The 16,862-nt window shown below is 35.9% G+C and overlaps 1 protein-coding gene and 1 pseudogene across 1 annotated transcript; both read left to right on the top strand.

The window, feature by feature from the left end:
• Positions 1–2,316: 2,316 nt before the first annotated feature.
• Positions 2,317–5,778, top strand: LOC142636713 (clavaminate synthase-like protein At3g21360). The gene is made up of 3 exons (XM_075811001.1): positions 2,317–2,854; positions 4,161–4,414; positions 5,244–5,778. Exons 1-3 carry the CDS (start codon positions 2,486–2,488, stop codon positions 5,602–5,604), a joined length of 984 nt encoding a protein of 327 aa, XP_075667116.1. The 5' UTR covers positions 2,317–2,485; the 3' UTR covers positions 5,605–5,778.
• An 8,702-nt stretch (positions 5,779–14,480) lies between these two features.
• LOC142634817 (monooxygenase 3-like) lies at positions 14,481–15,182 on the top strand (annotated as a pseudogene).
• The last annotated feature ends 1,680 nt before the right edge of the window (positions 15,183–16,862 follow it).

Genomic DNA, 16,862 nt, shown 5'->3' with positions numbered 1-16,862 from the left:
CTAATTTTTTGACAAAACACATTTACTTGCAATTGGGTAGAAATAAGATGGATTTAATATATCAAGAAGTATATTAATCAAACATATCAAGTGGTATCTTTAAAGTCATGAAGATTGATCCAAGAAACAAGTGAAGAAAAACTGTTTCATTAAGTCTCGACAAAAGCTTGACAGATACTGCTATCGAGGTTAAATGAAAAGGCTCGACACATCTATTGAGAATTATGATTTCATAATTTCCAAATTTGAAATTCAGCCTATGCTGTCCTATTTGATTAGAGTTCTTTTCTCACAACCCTAGTCATATATAAGGCAGATTTTAAAATCCGTCATACACAGATACAAAAACCCAGAACTTATATACTCTGTGTGAAGCTACTACGTTTGTGCGTCATAGGGTTTTGTAACCAAGTGTTTCCTGATCTGATCTTCATCGTTTATGAAGTGAAGAATTTTGCAGCCAACAACAATCATTCAAGTTGCTGGAGTTAGTCACGTACTAGGATCCGTGCAAAGGAGTTAGTCACAGATTGGAGATTAGTGCAACAAAGGAAAGAATGCTACTACAAGATCAAATCCAATTAGGTATTGGAGCAAAGGTTCAATAGTAGGTTGGTATTCTAGGGTAGTGGTAAGATTCCTCATACTTGTAACCGTTTGATTATTGATTAGTGGATTCTTGGAAATGGTGACTTTAAATTCACCCAGTAGAGTTTTTTCCTTGCAAGAGGTTTTTCTCATTTTTCAACAAATCATTGTGTCAATTTATTTTCTGCTGCATATTAGTTATAGTGTGATTTATTGGTGCCTCCATGATTTGTATGTAATTTAATATAATTAATTAACTTAGGTAATTGAATTAATTAATTAGGGTCAAACTATCTTAACCCAACACTATCCCACAAAGCGGAAAAGAGATTATATATTACACAGCCTCTTATATCACATAATTTGCAAAGACTGTAATTATAGCTTATAAAGAATTATTTGTTTAACTTATTGTATTCTCTTTTAATCCTCTACTAGAAAATAGCTAAGCAAAAAGCCCTATGGGGTTTATTTTTATTTTTATTTTTATTTTTTGGGAAAAATCAAAATAGCTTCAATCATATATACAAAGGTTACAATCTAGAGCATCTCATCACCAATATTAGAATATGTCTTTTTCTTACTTTCCAACTTTCATTCATGTGAGTGTAACTAAAATAACTAAATTTTAATAGTGTTTCTTTTTTACAATTGCTAATATTTGAGAAATGTATTTAGATTTAAATTTGAAATTTGATATCATGCAAAATTTGTGTTTAAATCTAATTTTTTATGCAGCCCTTTCTCTTTGCAGTTAATTTTATAATTATCAATGAAGTAGTAAATATTCTGTTTATATACTCTCTATTAAGCTAATTTTATAATAATGTATAGTTTGAAGGCTTGTACCAGGCAATTTGATATGTAAATTCATAAAATATTCTATGTATGATGAAGATTTGAAAGCTTTATAGGGGGTACTTTTTTTTATTAAATATTGACGTGGATGGTGTTACTTTTAAAAAAAAAAAAATTATGTTGATGTCTATGATTTCTTAAACATTGTAAAATGTATTTGTCTCTTTTTACTTCTTACAATTCATGACAAAGCACTACATGACAAAAGATACCAGCTTTGGAATTGGAAAAAATGGCTCGAAAAAATAGCTAGGAACTAGGGTTATGTTTGAAGTTAGTTTTACTAGCAAAATTCTAAGATTAATTAGAACTAACAATAATATTATTGATGATAATTTTTGACATTTTTTTAACAAACTCACTTGCGCATCACATAGGATATCAACTAGTTGTCAATAATTGATGGTGCCATATGTTAACAATCTCTATACAAAATTCCCATGTTTTTTGGGGTCTTTATTTTATGTGTGGTCTTTTTTTTATTATAAAAGATAGAAATTCTACTCTTGGATAATTTAAATATATATGTGTGTGAAATTCCCTCTTAAAAAGTTGAATCTAGCTTTTTTTCCCACACCCTACAAGTACTTATACTTGTAAAATGACTATCGTACTAAGGGTGTGCAATGGTATATGTGGTCTTGTTGAATTTGCTAGCATCTCTTAGTTGTCATATCCAATTTGCTTTTACATATAAATTCAATAATAGGGTGTTTCAAGTGTTAGCCTCTTTTGTTGGAAAATTAATATGTCTACAATAATGTGTAAATTCTAAAAATACAACTAAACTCTTAAAAAAACAAACAGTCGATGGAAATTATCCCACTGTTTCTATGTTTTACTACTCTTTTGGACAAAGTATTAGTGGCTAGCCCATTAGAAGTATTATGCACACTTGGATGGACTGCCATAGTCACATCTAAAAGCCCAAAACCACCATTCATTGAACCTGGACACAAGCAACAAAACAAGCAGCAAAGGCTCTTCACTAATTTTCCCACCAAAGTTCACAGAGTAAACAAACAAACAGAGCAAAAACATGTCGGAGACGTTCTTGGAATTCCAAATCCCGCACCAAAAGATTTTCAACGGAATTCAATTCCCTTTAATTCTATCACCCAACCCCAAGTCCCAGACCCCTCCTTCCTCTCTGTCTCTTTTCACCAAAGCCATCAAAACCGAGAAAACGCTTCTCGACTCTGTGCTTCACAAGTCCGGTGCTGTACTCCTCAGGGGCTTTCCTGTAAATTCAGCCTCTGACTTCAACGACGTCGTTGAGGCCTTTGGCTTCGAGGAACTTCCTTACGTGGGTGGAGCTGCCCCTCGGACCAACGTTGTGGGTCGGGTCTTCACCGCCAATGAGTCCCCGCCAGATCAGAAGATTCCTTTCCATCATGAAATGGCTCAGGTATATTCCGTAATTTCATCCTTTTTTGGGGGGCAATTTGCTAATGACCTTTTATATTGAAGGTGTTGTCGTTTTTATGTTAACAGCGCAGAGTTTATATACGGTTTGTTGTTTCACCATGTGGACGACATGTCGTCGTTAACATTAAACTACATCATTTTAGGGTGAGTGTGGTCCAAAGGGAGTGTCATTGCCGTTTTTACGGATGAAAACGGCACATAGTTTTTGTGTCACCTTGTGCAAGCAAAAGGCAGTATTTAGTGGTGATAGTCTGTTACACAGTTGTTAGACACATAGCTAAAATTGTGAAATCGTGTTTTCAAAATACGTTTGAGCTAATGTATATCTAATATATAGGATAGTCGTGCTTACATGCCATTAGAGGAATGGTTCATATATTCGATGCATGATATACCTTCCTACGTGTAAAAGGACATATATATGGGACCCAAGAGAGGGGACATGTATATGAGCAATGCTTTGGAGACAACTTTTTACGATCTGTTTTACAACTTTCTAAGGTGGCAAGTTTTCATTGGATAACATCACTTTCACATAATCCACTACTCTTTTTTCTTTTTCTTTTTTAGTTAAATTCATTACAAAAGAAATGATATACAAGTTCCACAAGTCAGTGCAGTTGGGCAACATGCAAAACAACAGCAAACCATACAACAGTAGAGGACAACAAACCCTCTTCCACACTGCACAATCAGTACAAATAGCAGCTCTAATACTTATTAAAGAAGAACTGCACATAAATTTAAAATAAAAAAAATAAAAAAAAAAATCCACAAAAGCAAACCATCTTCAGTTCTTGAAAACTTTAGGGGAGATGCTCCAATTTCATAAGACTTTGTTCTGCAGTGACAACTTCACCTTCTTGCAAAACTCAATTCGAGTTTTAACATCCCACTTTATGGAGCTGACAATGGCATCTTCAGATTTAACATGCCCTCTGTATACCCGAGCATTTCTTTGAAGCCAAATATGATAAACAGTAGCAGCCATGATCAGTTTACATAATACAGCCTTTAAGAGAAACTTTTTTTGTCAACTCTCTAGTACCACATTCAATCACAGCATCACATTGACACTTTGGGTTCTTAACCAAACACATGCACGTTATTACAAAAGGTTATGTCCGCAACAAATGTGAAATATTTTGTGTCACTAGATTTATTATGCATATGGAATCCTCGAATGTGGGATTTACACGTGAGTGTTGCATACTTCATTGTGTAAGGTTTTTTTATCAGCATATCTTCTTGAGCTTTGTTTAGGACTTACTTGGGTTTATTAATAGGTTCCTACATTCCCTTCCAAGCTGTTTTTCTTCTGTGAAGTGGAGCCTGGAAGTGGGGGAGAGACTCCTATAGTTCTTAGCCATCTTGTCTATGAAAAGGTGAAAGAGAGACACCCAGAATTTGTTGAACGACTAGAAGAGCATGGATTGTTATATACGCGGGTATTAGGTGAAGATGATGACCCGTCATCTCCGATCGGGCGTGGGTGGAAATCAACATTCTTGACCAAAGACAAGAGTGTGGCTGAGGAAAGGTTAGTGATTTGAACTATTGTTTGATATTTGAAATGATTTTTATTCCAAGCATTTGTGCATGACAAGCTGCGGTTCCTTATCTGGTAGTTGATTCTTGTATAACATGAACAAACCAGACATGGTCCTGTTTTGATTGGGAATACATGCACTGAGATAGGTGAAACAAGTTAAAGCACAATCTACTTTGGACACAAATTTAGCTCTCATTAATATGATCATTGTTCCTACACTATAACAGCTTATTAATGTTCTTTACAATAGTGTTATTCCAAGACTAGTTGAAAACCACTTCAGTATATGTTTCTTTTGAAATCACAAGTTGTACGGTAATGAGGGATAAAAAGTTTCCATGTTGCAAGCTGTGATGGCATTTTTTCAGCAGAATTATTTGTATATGACCTGCTATATATACCTATGATATGCCAATGCTCTAGATTTTATATTTATGGTGTTCAGGTTCACTGTAATATATGATCAGTATAGGTGAACTTCTTGTGTTCAAACTCATTAGTGCAAAAACTATATTGTTGCACACGTTCTATTTGCTGAATTTCTTTTCTTGTATAGCTTCTACTTGATAGATATTAGCAGGCTCAGTGCCTTGCAAAAAGTATTGCATGAGGCCATTGTTCAGGACATTCAGGACTAATCATCTTATAGATGTCCCATATATTCATTTTAAGTTCTTGCGCTATCTGTATAGCTAAGATCATCTTTTCATACAATGGCTTCAAAGTAGATTAGTATATACAATTACAGAGCATTAACAGGTATAATATCTATTATTTGGACCTGGAGATAATATGGCTCTTCCAACACATTTGACAGGGCGGCTAATTTGGGGATGAAGCTGGAATGGCTGGAGGATTCAGTGAAAACAATAATGGGTCCAATCCCAGCTATTAAATTTGACAAGACAAGACAGCGCAAGATTTGGTTTAACAGCATGGTTGCTGCTTATACAGGCTGGGAAGATGCCAGGAATGATCCTGTAAAAGCTGTTACCTTTGGAGATGGCAAACCGTTGCCAGCTGATATCATCTATGACTGTCTAAATATCCTTGAAGAGGAAAGTGTAGCCTTTCCTTGGCAGAAAGGTGATGTTCTTTTGCTGGATAATTGGGCTGTCCTTCATGCCCGAAGATCATTCGATCCACCTCGCCGTATACTAGCTTCACTTTGCAAGTAGTGTAGGTGCATCTTCACCCTGCAAATGGTTTTATTGGTCGGTACGAAATTATACAATTTTAGGCTGCGTTATGGAGATGTATAAATAAAGTATTGTAATGGCGTACAAACCATATTTGTAGTATATGCCACGTTTGTGGAGAAGTATCAACAGTACCAGTATGCATAAACAAAACCAATTACAATAGCTCCACAATAGATATTTGGTTGAAAATTTAACCAACCTGTCTAGTTAGACCCAAGCCATACGTGAAACTAAATGCATACCCTTTTTTTGTTTGCCTCCACGAATTCTTCTCCTAGGATATATCAAATTATCTCGGTGCTTTCATCTCCTTACTTTTTGAAAAAAAATACTAGCTTTGTGGTCAAATGCACCATGTCATGAGAATCATGGCAGATTTTAGAAAAATGTTTACATCTTAATGTCGAGCACGGATTATGACCTACTTGCTACCTTGAAGAAAGAAAACTCCTCTATAACAGACTATTCTCATCAATTTACTAGTTCTGCTAACCCTCTTGCTACAATTGATCAACCACTCAATGATTTTGGGGTTTTTGGTTTCTTATTGGCTGGCCTCGAATCCGAATATGACTCCTTTGTGACTTAAGCGTCACCGTGATTGAAGCCACAAAGCAATCATATTTGTAATTGAGGCCAGCCAATAAGAAAGAAAAGGCTCAAAGTCATTGAGCGGTTGATCAATAGGGGCAAGACTTGGAAATTGATGAAAATATTCTGCTTAGAGGAGTTTTCCTTTCTTCAAGGTAATAAGTTGATAGTGGATCTGTATTATCCTTACTTGACATTGAGATGTGAATGCTTTTTCTAATGTTTGCCATACTTCTCATGAGGTGGTGCATTTGACCACTTGCTAGTATGTTTTTTCAAAAAGTGAGGAGATGATGGCACCAAGAATTATTTGATCCTGAATTCATCAAGAATTGATTTTCACCATCAATTTGAGTAGTGATGGCTTGTGGTGGAATTGGTGTTGATCCATTAAGATAGCCATAAAGGTGTTGCACTTTCAAGCAGGGAACAAATTGAGCCTTCCATAGAAGATAGTTGTCTCTATAGGTTTGATTGAGAGTGAATGGTGTTGAGTTTGCAAGATATTAGTTTGTAAGATGACAATTTGCAAGATGACAGTTTGCAAGATGAATGAATACAATTTGCAAGATGAAAACATAGATACAATTTGCAAGAAGAAGATGTGCGGTTTCCTTTAAACCTTAATAGCATGTGGGTGAAAATAATTGCCAGAATGAGAAGTACAAGAGCCACAAAAGAAGAGAAAAGAGAACTAACCTCAAGGAGCTTCCAAGGCCCCACCAGTTGGCGCAGAGTCCCCCGGCTAAGCGTGTCCAAGGAAGGGTACAAATAGGCAAGACACGCCTACCCCCAGTTGGCCTCCTGAGCCTCCCCAAAGTCGCGAAAAGACACCGTTTGCCCTCCGTTGGTGAAGAGATATGCCCCTATAAGGTACAACAAGAAGTTCCTAGCCATCTTGGCATAGTCATCGGTCGTCACCTGTAGGAAAGGCCTGTAATCCACCTTGATGTCGAAATAGCGGATCGTCTCAGTGGTTTACCTCCTCCTGAGCAAGTCTATGCCAAGCTGAGTGCCTGACTCACCCTCTAAGTTTATGAGAGCCCCATCGCACCTAAGGCTAGCCATGTAGTGGAAGTCATGGGGAGTCACAATCATCTCCTTATCAGCAATGTGAAAGGTGTGGGTAGTGTCCCACCACCTCTTAGCCAAAGTCTGCACCAGAATGGCACTGGTAGAACTCTCCGATAGTAAACGGATAATCGACTCGAAGCCTGCTGCACGAATGTGGGCCCTTGTTTCTACAATAAGAACCCTATACTATGTAGCCACACGGTTAATGCTTCCCTTACCTTAAAATGGGGGCAAACAGGAGTTAGATTTGCATTTGGATAAGAAACAGCTCAAATAGGAGTTAAAATAAGGTTCCTAACTAGCGACATGCGCACGCAGGCTCATGTTTGCATACGCAGAGACCAAGCACGCGTTTGCAAGTTGGAAACTGCGTATGCATGAACTCAAAAACAGATATGCGTACACATGTAGGTCCTCCATACGCATAAAGCCTGGCCACGCACGCATGAATGCAAGCCGCAAATGTAGGCTCGAGTCCACGTACACTTGAACACAGATAGTGGGTCATTCTTTGACATTTTTAAGCATGCTTCAATCAAAACCCATCCTAAACATGTTCCTACCCCTCCTAAGGTATCAAGTTTTCATCTAAACCCATCCCACGGCAAAATCCAAGCATTTCTATGTCCAAAAATGGATTAAAATGGAAGATCAAAGAAAAACTCGAAAATGAGAAAAGTTTGAAAAACTTACTGATCCGGTCCTTGCACCCTCTGAAAGTGATCTTGCGGCCTATATGTCAATGGAGGGGACTCATTCAGCCTCACTGCTCCATTCCAACATGTGAAGTTGAATGCATTGCTAAAAAGCAAGTAGGAGGTTTTCTTAGACTTGGGTGCCATGGAGAAAATGAGAGGGCTTGGAGAGGGAGAGAGTTTCATATTTAAGAGAGAAGAATCAAATTGTGAGAGGAAGTGAGAAAGAGGTAAGGAGTTTTATAGAGAGAAAAGATGGAAGTTAGAGAGTTGGAGAGAATATGAAGAGATAAGGGAGATGAAGAGAATGAGAAGAAAATAAATGGTTGGTAACCGTTGGAGAAAAATGAAGAGGCAGGAACACATCTGGTGGCTAATCCCCAACTAAATTACGTGTAGTTTAGTAAGAAAAAAAAAAATCTCAAATATCCCCAGTGGATTCCTAGAATGTAGGAAGTGAAAAAGAAAACTCAAGAATGTACCAAAATGACAGAAATACCCTCAATTGGGTAAAGGACACAAAGACCCTCAGAGGGAATTGAACATGCAAGCACAGTAAAAAAGGTAGAGATAGAGACAAAGACCAAGGTCATCCCGAGGCAAGAGCCACACCAGAACAAGTAGAGATAGAGATGGAGAAGACAAATTTTTTCTAGAAGCACAAGCCACCAAGAGAGGTTTGAGGCAAAAGCCCCAGATGGACACCACACACACACACACACACACACACACACACACACACACACACACACACACACACACACACACACACACACACACACATATATATATATATATATATATATATATATCCTTTTGAGCTAGTAAGAGCACCTTGTTTGTTTGGTTGATGGTTGCGGTCGTTGGCCTTTTTTTTTTTTACTTTTTTCTTTTTTTTTTCTTTTTAAGTGACTCTAGAATAGTGAGTCACTCGCCTTTTACTTGCAATTGGCAAAACAAGTTCTAGGATAATGAACCTATCGTTGCTTATTTCCCGAGCAACAAGGGTGGAAATTCGGACATACAAATCTCACACAACTCTGCGAAGTTGCACCTAGCCCCATGTATGCATGTTGTGTGCCGTGTGCATGGGTTGGGACCAAGTTGTATGTCAAGAAATTTTTTTTTCTCTTGTTCTTTTGATTCTGTTAGCGAAACTCATGAATCAAAAGATAGGCATCTGTAGACACTGCATTTTGTACCATTTACGACTCGGACCCTTGTTCTCCAATGATGCTGAAATTCTAAGGTCCAAGGTTGGTTTAAGGCCCAATCAGATTACAAATTGACTTGAGAGGTGTTAAAATGAAAATTTTAACTTTTTATGAGCAAATAAATCTATTTTTAGAAAATAAAAGGCCAAAAATAACACCTGAGACAGTGAACCTATCGTTGCTCGTTTCCCAAGCAACAAGGGTGGAAATTTGGACATACGAATCCCACACAACTCTACAAAGTTGCACTTGGCCCCATGTATGCATGTTGTGTGCCGTGTACATAGGTTGGGCCCGAGCCGTACGTCGAGACAAAATTTTTTGTCTCTTATTCTTTTGATTCCGTTAGCGAAGCTCATGAATCAAAAGAGGGGCATTTGTAAACATTGCATTTTGTACCCCTTACAACCAGGCCCTCATTGCCCAATGATGCCGAAATTCTAAGGCCCAAGGTTGGTTTAGGGCCTAATCAGATTACAAATTGACTTAAGAGGTGTTAAAATGGAAAATTTAACTTTTTATGAGCAAATAAATTTATTTTTGGAAAATAAAAGGCCAAGGAAACCCTCGGCTTGCATACGCAAGTCTGATGCATGCATACGCAGGCATAAACTTGCACACGCAAGCATGGACCTGTGCACATAGCTAGGATTTAAGAAACCTATGAAAGACAAGTTTTTAGCATTAAAAACTGAGGTTTGGAACAAATCCCACATCATTTGGTAGCCGTTCCAAACCCCCATTTTTCAACTATATAAAGCCTTACATGGTATACTTCAAAAACACATAGAAAATCCTAAGGGAAAACCTAAGATTCATTAGAAATAGTGAATCAAAGAGGGAGTTTTTCACAAAACATCCTCAAGTCAATTTTATTTTGATTAGGACCTTTTTCTGGTCTTGATCCTCGAGTTTTGAAATTTACTAATCATTTTTGTTTTTTTGTGAATAGATTGACTGAGGGGAATGATCAAAATCAAACTTAAAAAGCTTCTTGTTTGAGGTATTGAGTTCTAAACTCTTTTCATGCATTTCTGCTTTAATCTTGTTTCCTTGCTTTGTTTTATGTTTAGATATGTTTGTTTAGCTTAGTTTTAGTTAGTCTTTATGTTTTAAAGCATGTTAGGTTGTTAGTTTCTTCGTTTTAAGTTTCTACTCTATTTTTTTGTTTTTTGGTTTGGGTTAGAGTTCCTGAGCAAGCCTACGTACGCATGCTGTATGCTTTTTGCATGCGCATGCAGGCTTGAAGTATGTGTATGCATACAACTGGCCTACGTACGTAGGCCTATGTATGCACACGCATACTCGTGCCCAGAAACCATAATCTAAGTTTTTCTACTTTTGTTTCTTTGTTTCTTTCACATCATATGCTTATATTTTGTCCTAGTCCTTTGTTTAGTTGTTTGTTTGTCTTTAACATGCTAGATTAGGGTTTTCTCTTTGTTTTTTACTTTAACACCATGAACATGCATTAATATGATCATGCATTAATGCCATATGTGCTGTGATGTAGTGAGGTAAGTGAAAGCAAAAAATTTAAGGAAAAAAATTCCAATTCATTATTTGAAAGATGTAGTGAGGCAAGTGAGGTAAGTGAAGCCATGTAGTGATGTAGTGTGCTGTGATGTAGTTAGGTAAGGACTATGAATTAGTTGAAAGATTTAAGGAAAAAAATTCCAATTCATTATGAGGGGATTAATAAAATCACCCATATGTATCTTTAAATACATTATATAATAAGTGATCATGAATTGTTTAAGTAATGCTTGTGAATAGTTTTATCAAGCTCCATATAATAGTGGAAGGAAATTCTTCCAAACTGATTTGGAGAAAAGTTATCCAAGATTTTATAGATGTGAATAGGGGTGTGCAAAAAACCGACGAACCGAAAAAACCGCTTCAAACCGACCAAACCGTTTTAAAAATTTCGGTTTGGTGCGGTTTTGGTTTTAGTATATAAAAAATTGAAATTTTTGGTTCGGTTTTCAGTGGCAGATTTGAATGCACTGAACTGACCGAACCGAACCGAAATATATTATTATATTATATTTTATATTAAATATATAAAAATTAATATAACATTTGTAAACGTGGGCTTGGCCTTGCCAAAATTACTCAAGCCCATTGCCCTTTTTTTTTTTTTGAAAGAAGCCCACTGCCCATTAGATAATCTAGATTAACTAACTAAAATTAAACTAATTAACTTAAACTAATTAAGTTAAACAGAAACTAATTGAAAATAAAAACCCTACCCTTACCCTACTTACCCCACTTTCACTTACACGCCCTCATCTGAGTCTCCCTCACGCCTCCATCTCCTTCATCTCCCTCACGCCTCCATCTCCTCATTCCTTCATCGCCCATATCTCCCTCACGCCTCCATCTTCTTCATCACCCTCACGCCTCCATCTTCCTCACGCCTCACGCCTCACGCCTCTGTTGCTGCCTCCAAATGCCGACCTTCACACGCCGGCCTCCCCACGCGGCTTGATCTTTTCATTCTCACGGTGACCTTCTCTAGTCTCTTTTTAATTTCTTGATAACCCTTTTTTTTTTTTTTTTTTTTTTGTATTTTGGGTTTTTTTAAATATTGAATCATTGCTATTTTTTGTGAATCTAATGTTGAGCTGTTATTTTCTTATTGACAAAATGTGATGTTAAGTTGTTTTTTTCTTTTTGTGACTGTGAATCTGTGATGTTGATTGAAACCGAGCACCGAATGAAAAACCGACCGAAACTGAAACAAACCGAAACTGACGGTGTTTCAACTATTTCAGTCGGTTTCAGTTGACAACTTTGGAAACCGAAAATTTCGGTTTCAATTGGCCAGTTAAAAAAAAACCGACCGAAACCGAACCGAAACACCCCTAGATGTGAATCTATAAAGTTGTTATTTACAACTATTTTGTGTTGGCTTTAATTTTGTGTCAAATTTGATTGTAATTATGTTCAATCATACTTACCCTGTATTTTATGTGGGATTTCATTGTATGGGTTGTGTATGAGAGAGAGTGTGAAGATTCAAGCTTTTATTAAAGAATTTTGCAAGAAGCCTTCCTGCGAAGTGAGCCACGTACAGAGCACATGACTAGAATACGAAGAGTCATGATAGCTGGTTTTTGCGAGTAATTCGCGGGTAAGGCCTTCTCGCGAAGTACCTGCGAAACATTCTGTTTTGCTATTTTGACATATCTGCTACACCTTATCTTCACCCACACTATATATACCCACATTACCCACATATTGTAAGGAGTTCTTTTTAGAGAGAAAACCCTAGCATACACACTTAAGAGTTAGAGATTGTTATACCCACAATCCTCTACACAATCCTTTGTGGTTTTCCTCAAACTCCTACCTCTTCATATCCATATCCTTGAGAGGTTGATAGCCCAAACACTTACCACACCCTTTTTTAGTGTAAAGTGAGGTTTTGGTGCTGCTGGAAAGCATTGGAAGAAGCCAAGTGTTGGCGGATGCAATCGGGCTGAATTGCGGGATCTGGAAAGTTAGACAAGACACGGTTCCAAGAAGCCTTGTTGGAGTAGGAGCTTGGAGGGCTTAGGTGCATTGGGTAGATTAGGCTTGGAGGGTCTCTTGCTATTCGTGTATCTCAACTTATTGTCTAGTGGATCGATTTACCGCTTGGAAGGCGGCGGAGAGGTATTTTGCCGAGTTCTTCGGTTTCCTCTTCGATAACACGTCTCGGTGTTATCTTGTGTTTGCATCCTTCTTCCCTACTCTTTAGCTTTCATTTTATTGTTGATTTATGATGAATATGGCTTAGAGTAGTTTTATTGTTTGTTCGCTCGCATTTACTCTATTCCGTACTTAGTTTAAGTTATAGTAAAATCAACCGAGCCATAATTTTTAATTTGGGGGTCTAAACGGCTCTTGTGTTTTCACACATATTCAAACTTTCAGAATCCCAAATCAAACTCAAAATGAATACTTGCTCAATTAGGCCACACATATTCTCACTCTTTAGTAATTAGTAATGTGGGAATCTAGAATCCTAAGCCAATTTCAAAAACAGTATTTTAACTTTTACAAATACTATCAAGAAACTTGTGAATTAGTAGCATATTTCAAATCTTCCCTATAGGAGAATTTAGATTCAAATCCACTATAAACTCACAATTGTCTCTCCTTTTCCACAAGCTAAACTCACTAGACCCCTTTTTTTTGGAAGGGGGGGGGGGATTGGGGCTTAACAGAATTGAACTCAAAAGCATCTATGCAATTTTTAATATATTTAAAAAATGTAGTACTTAAACTATCTTTGTTTTTTTGTATAATTAATTGGGCCTTATTTTGTAAATGAAAGGTTTTGATTGGGTGTGATGGAGTGAACTCAGTGGTGGCAAAGTGGCTGGGCTTCAAGGCACCAACTTTCACAGGGAGAGCTGCCATCAGGGGTTGTGTAAATTTCAAATCCAATCATGGGTTTGAGCCAAAGTTCTTTCAGTTCTTTGGGAAAGGATTCCGATATGGTTTTGTTCCTTATGATGACAATGGAGTCTATTGGTTTTTTACAACAAGTGAAGGTGAGCCCCGGACCAAATCAGTACTTGCTTGATTCTTTGCTTTTTGGAGCATGTTAATTGGAACAAGAAATCTAGGATTCACAATTTTTTTTCATAACTTATTTCATTTCATCTCTAATTTAAGTGGATTCATTTTATGATTCATAATAAATATTACAATTTTTTTTTCTTTTAGAATAATAAATATCTAAAAGTGTATCTACTACCACGGCATTTAAATTATTAATTGACCTAGCATTCTATACACAATTAGATCCAAAACTAAAATATTAAACGTGAAATGAAATTTCTCCATTTTAAGTTAAAATGAGGAGAAAATTCTATTCCTTTCATAATTGTAATGTGAATTGAAATGATTTGTGCATAATACAAGTAGTTTAAGTGGTGAATTAATATAAAAAAAGATGTTTTCGAATCATAACTTCTCATCTAAGCAAATTATAAAATAGTTGTGTTTAGTAATCTGTGCATACAACCAATTTTGGTTTTTTGTGCATGGATGCATAGCGTAAAGATGATTGGTTACTTGAATCCAATTTCGATATTAATAATTTCCCAATATAATCATAGTGCACATTTTTTATTCAATAAAGTCTTGAAACACAATTATCAACAAAAATAAATAGAAAATCTTGCGACACAATTTTTTTTCCTAACTTTTTTGACAATTGTTGATATGATCTATTGTAATTGGTGTGTAATTAAATTGTCATCAGTGGTGGATCCAAGTAAAAATGATGTTACTCCAATCACAACAAGTCATTTCAACAATCATAAAAAATTTCATATCCTTAACAATTTGTTCTTATTCATATCTTGCAGATAAAGAGAGAGAAGATGACCCAATTGAAATGAAGCAATTTGTCTTAAGCAAGTTAGGAAATGCATATATACCTGATGAAATAAAGGTCATTATTGAAAATGCTGAACTGGATTCCATTATGTCATCCCCATTAAGGTACAAACATCCCTGAGAGCTTCTTTGGGGAAATATCAACAAAGACAATGTATGTGTAGCTAGTGATGCACTCCACCCCATGACCTCATACATTGGCCAAGGTGGTTGTGCTGCCTTAGAAGATGGTGTTGTTTTGGCCAAGTGTCTTGCTGGGGCTTTACTAAAAGAACAAAGTGAGTAAACAAAAGGGAAAGTTGATAGAGAAAGAGAGGAATATAAGAGGATTGAGATGGGATTGAAGAAGTATGCCAAAGAGAGGAGATGGAGAAGCATTGAGCTCATAAGTACAGCTTATTTTGTTGGTTTTGTACAGCAGGGTAATGGACACGTGACAACCTTCTTAAGAGACAATATATTGCCTGCATTCCTAGCTGGGTTACTATTGAAGAGAGCCAATTTTGATTGTGGGAAGCTCAACATTTCTTAAATGTAGTCATGCATATACATATGTTTTGCATTATTATTGCTACTAGTCACTAACCCATGTGATGCACGAGATTGTTTTAGATCAAATGTTAACATGTTTAGGTTTAAACATTTCTCTAATTTCAACCATTGAAAGCTAAATCATCTCCTATATAGGATGAAAAATGTAGTTTGAACATTTCTTGAGATGAAACGGTCAAAATTTTACACACAAAATCATTGAAAATGAGATACATACAAATATTATGAAGTAATATATTATAATAATCATAATGTGCTCTAACATTTGGTTTAATAAGTATTACAAAAGAATCAATAAATCAAATACTTAATATCAATAAATTTACAATTAAAGATATTAAGATTGAGTCAAACTCAAATCTGCAAAATCTGCCATGAACTTTGTAGTTCAACTAATTGGTACCTCTTAGTGTTTCTAATGGAAACATTCAGGATTCAAATCCACTAATCCCCAACTATATATCAAATTTGAGCTGCATTAAAAAAACAAAAATAAAAAATCTATTCCCATAAAAATATTATATTATGATAAATCCTATGATATATTTGGCTATGTAAACAAATAGAAAAGACGGAAAAAGAAAATAATTAGAGAAAATTAATGGCACAAATTGAGAGCTAAGGGGAGAGATTGTGTGACAAACCTATATTTTAACATGATCTCCTGACAAATGGAAGAATCCAAATCTCCTTTAAAATTAATAAAATCAAACAGCTGTTATTATACTAAAAAACCAAGTATTTCACAAATTAACAACCAAACAAATTAAAAATAAGGATGGAAGATTAATCCAGAACTTTTTACTATTCTTTAGTGGAAAATCAAATTAGCAATGCATCAAAACCCAATCATCAATAAGATAATAGAACTTCTAAACCGTACAATCATCACTGCAACTTACCTACCTAGTTAATTTGGACTTCTCACAAAAATTGCACCAACAACAAATAGGATTTTGTCATATTTTCCTATTCTTTTTTTTTTTTTTTGAGAGTCAATAATGAGTATTATTATTAAGTTGCTGGAAAATCATAAATAACAACATGACTAATGTCATATTTTCCTATTCAAATCACAATTTCACGCATATTTTGTAAGGATGGGCCAGTCAAGCAACACTTCACCTCATGAATGTGAAACACAAAATTTAAATATTACAAGTTGGAAATTAAATGAAACTCACAAACATTCTACCTTCTGTACTTAAAAAATCCATACGCATCAACCACTGCAATTGGCTTTGATGCTTCAACAGCCCTGATAGCCCCTAGACATCGTTCCAAATTTAGATGTTAGAGCAAATGGCTAACTACTTGAATGAGGACAATCTCATCAATACACAGTAGTACATTTAAAAAAAAAAAAAGAGCACCTAACCATTATTATTGATCACAAATCTAGCCTAGAAGGAGAATAGCATCAAATATGTCCACCCCAAACATGCCCAAGATTGTGGAAGTCCTTGCAAATAATTTGAGCCTAACTTATTCAAGCATAACCCAATCAAATTCTAATGGATGTGGCTACGACTTATGACCCACAACCTACAATTCTCCCTTTCTCATTTTATTTTTCATTTTTTGTAATACTACTCTTTGAAGAAGTCAACAATAAGTAAAATTAGACAACGAAAGGAAAAAATATTTAAACCGTTAAATGGTAGGAAGTAAAAAGCAACCAAGAAAGAAAATTAAACAGAGACATGTATGA

Source organism: Castanea sativa, chromosome 5, assembly GCF_040712315.1.
Source record: "Castanea sativa cultivar Marrone di Chiusa Pesio chromosome 5, ASM4071231v1".
Lineage (NCBI taxonomy): Eukaryota > Viridiplantae > Streptophyta > Magnoliopsida > Fagales > Fagaceae > Castanea > Castanea sativa.
The sequence above is the reverse complement of the archived record's forward strand: the minus strand, read 5'-3'. Positions and strand labels throughout refer to the sequence as shown.

Coding starts and splice junctions, on each gene's coding strand:
- LOC142636713 (XM_075811001.1), top strand. CDS start 2,486: ATGTCGGAGACGTTCTTGGAATTCCAAATCCCGCACCAAAAGATTTTC. Junction 2,855..4,160: donor TCCATCATGAAATGGCTCAG/GTATATTCCGTA, acceptor GTTTATTAATAG/GTTCCTACATTCCCTTCCAA. Junction 4,415..5,243: donor AAGAGTGTGGCTGAGGAAAG/GTTAGTGATTTG, acceptor CACATTTGACAG/GGCGGCTAATTTGGGGATGA.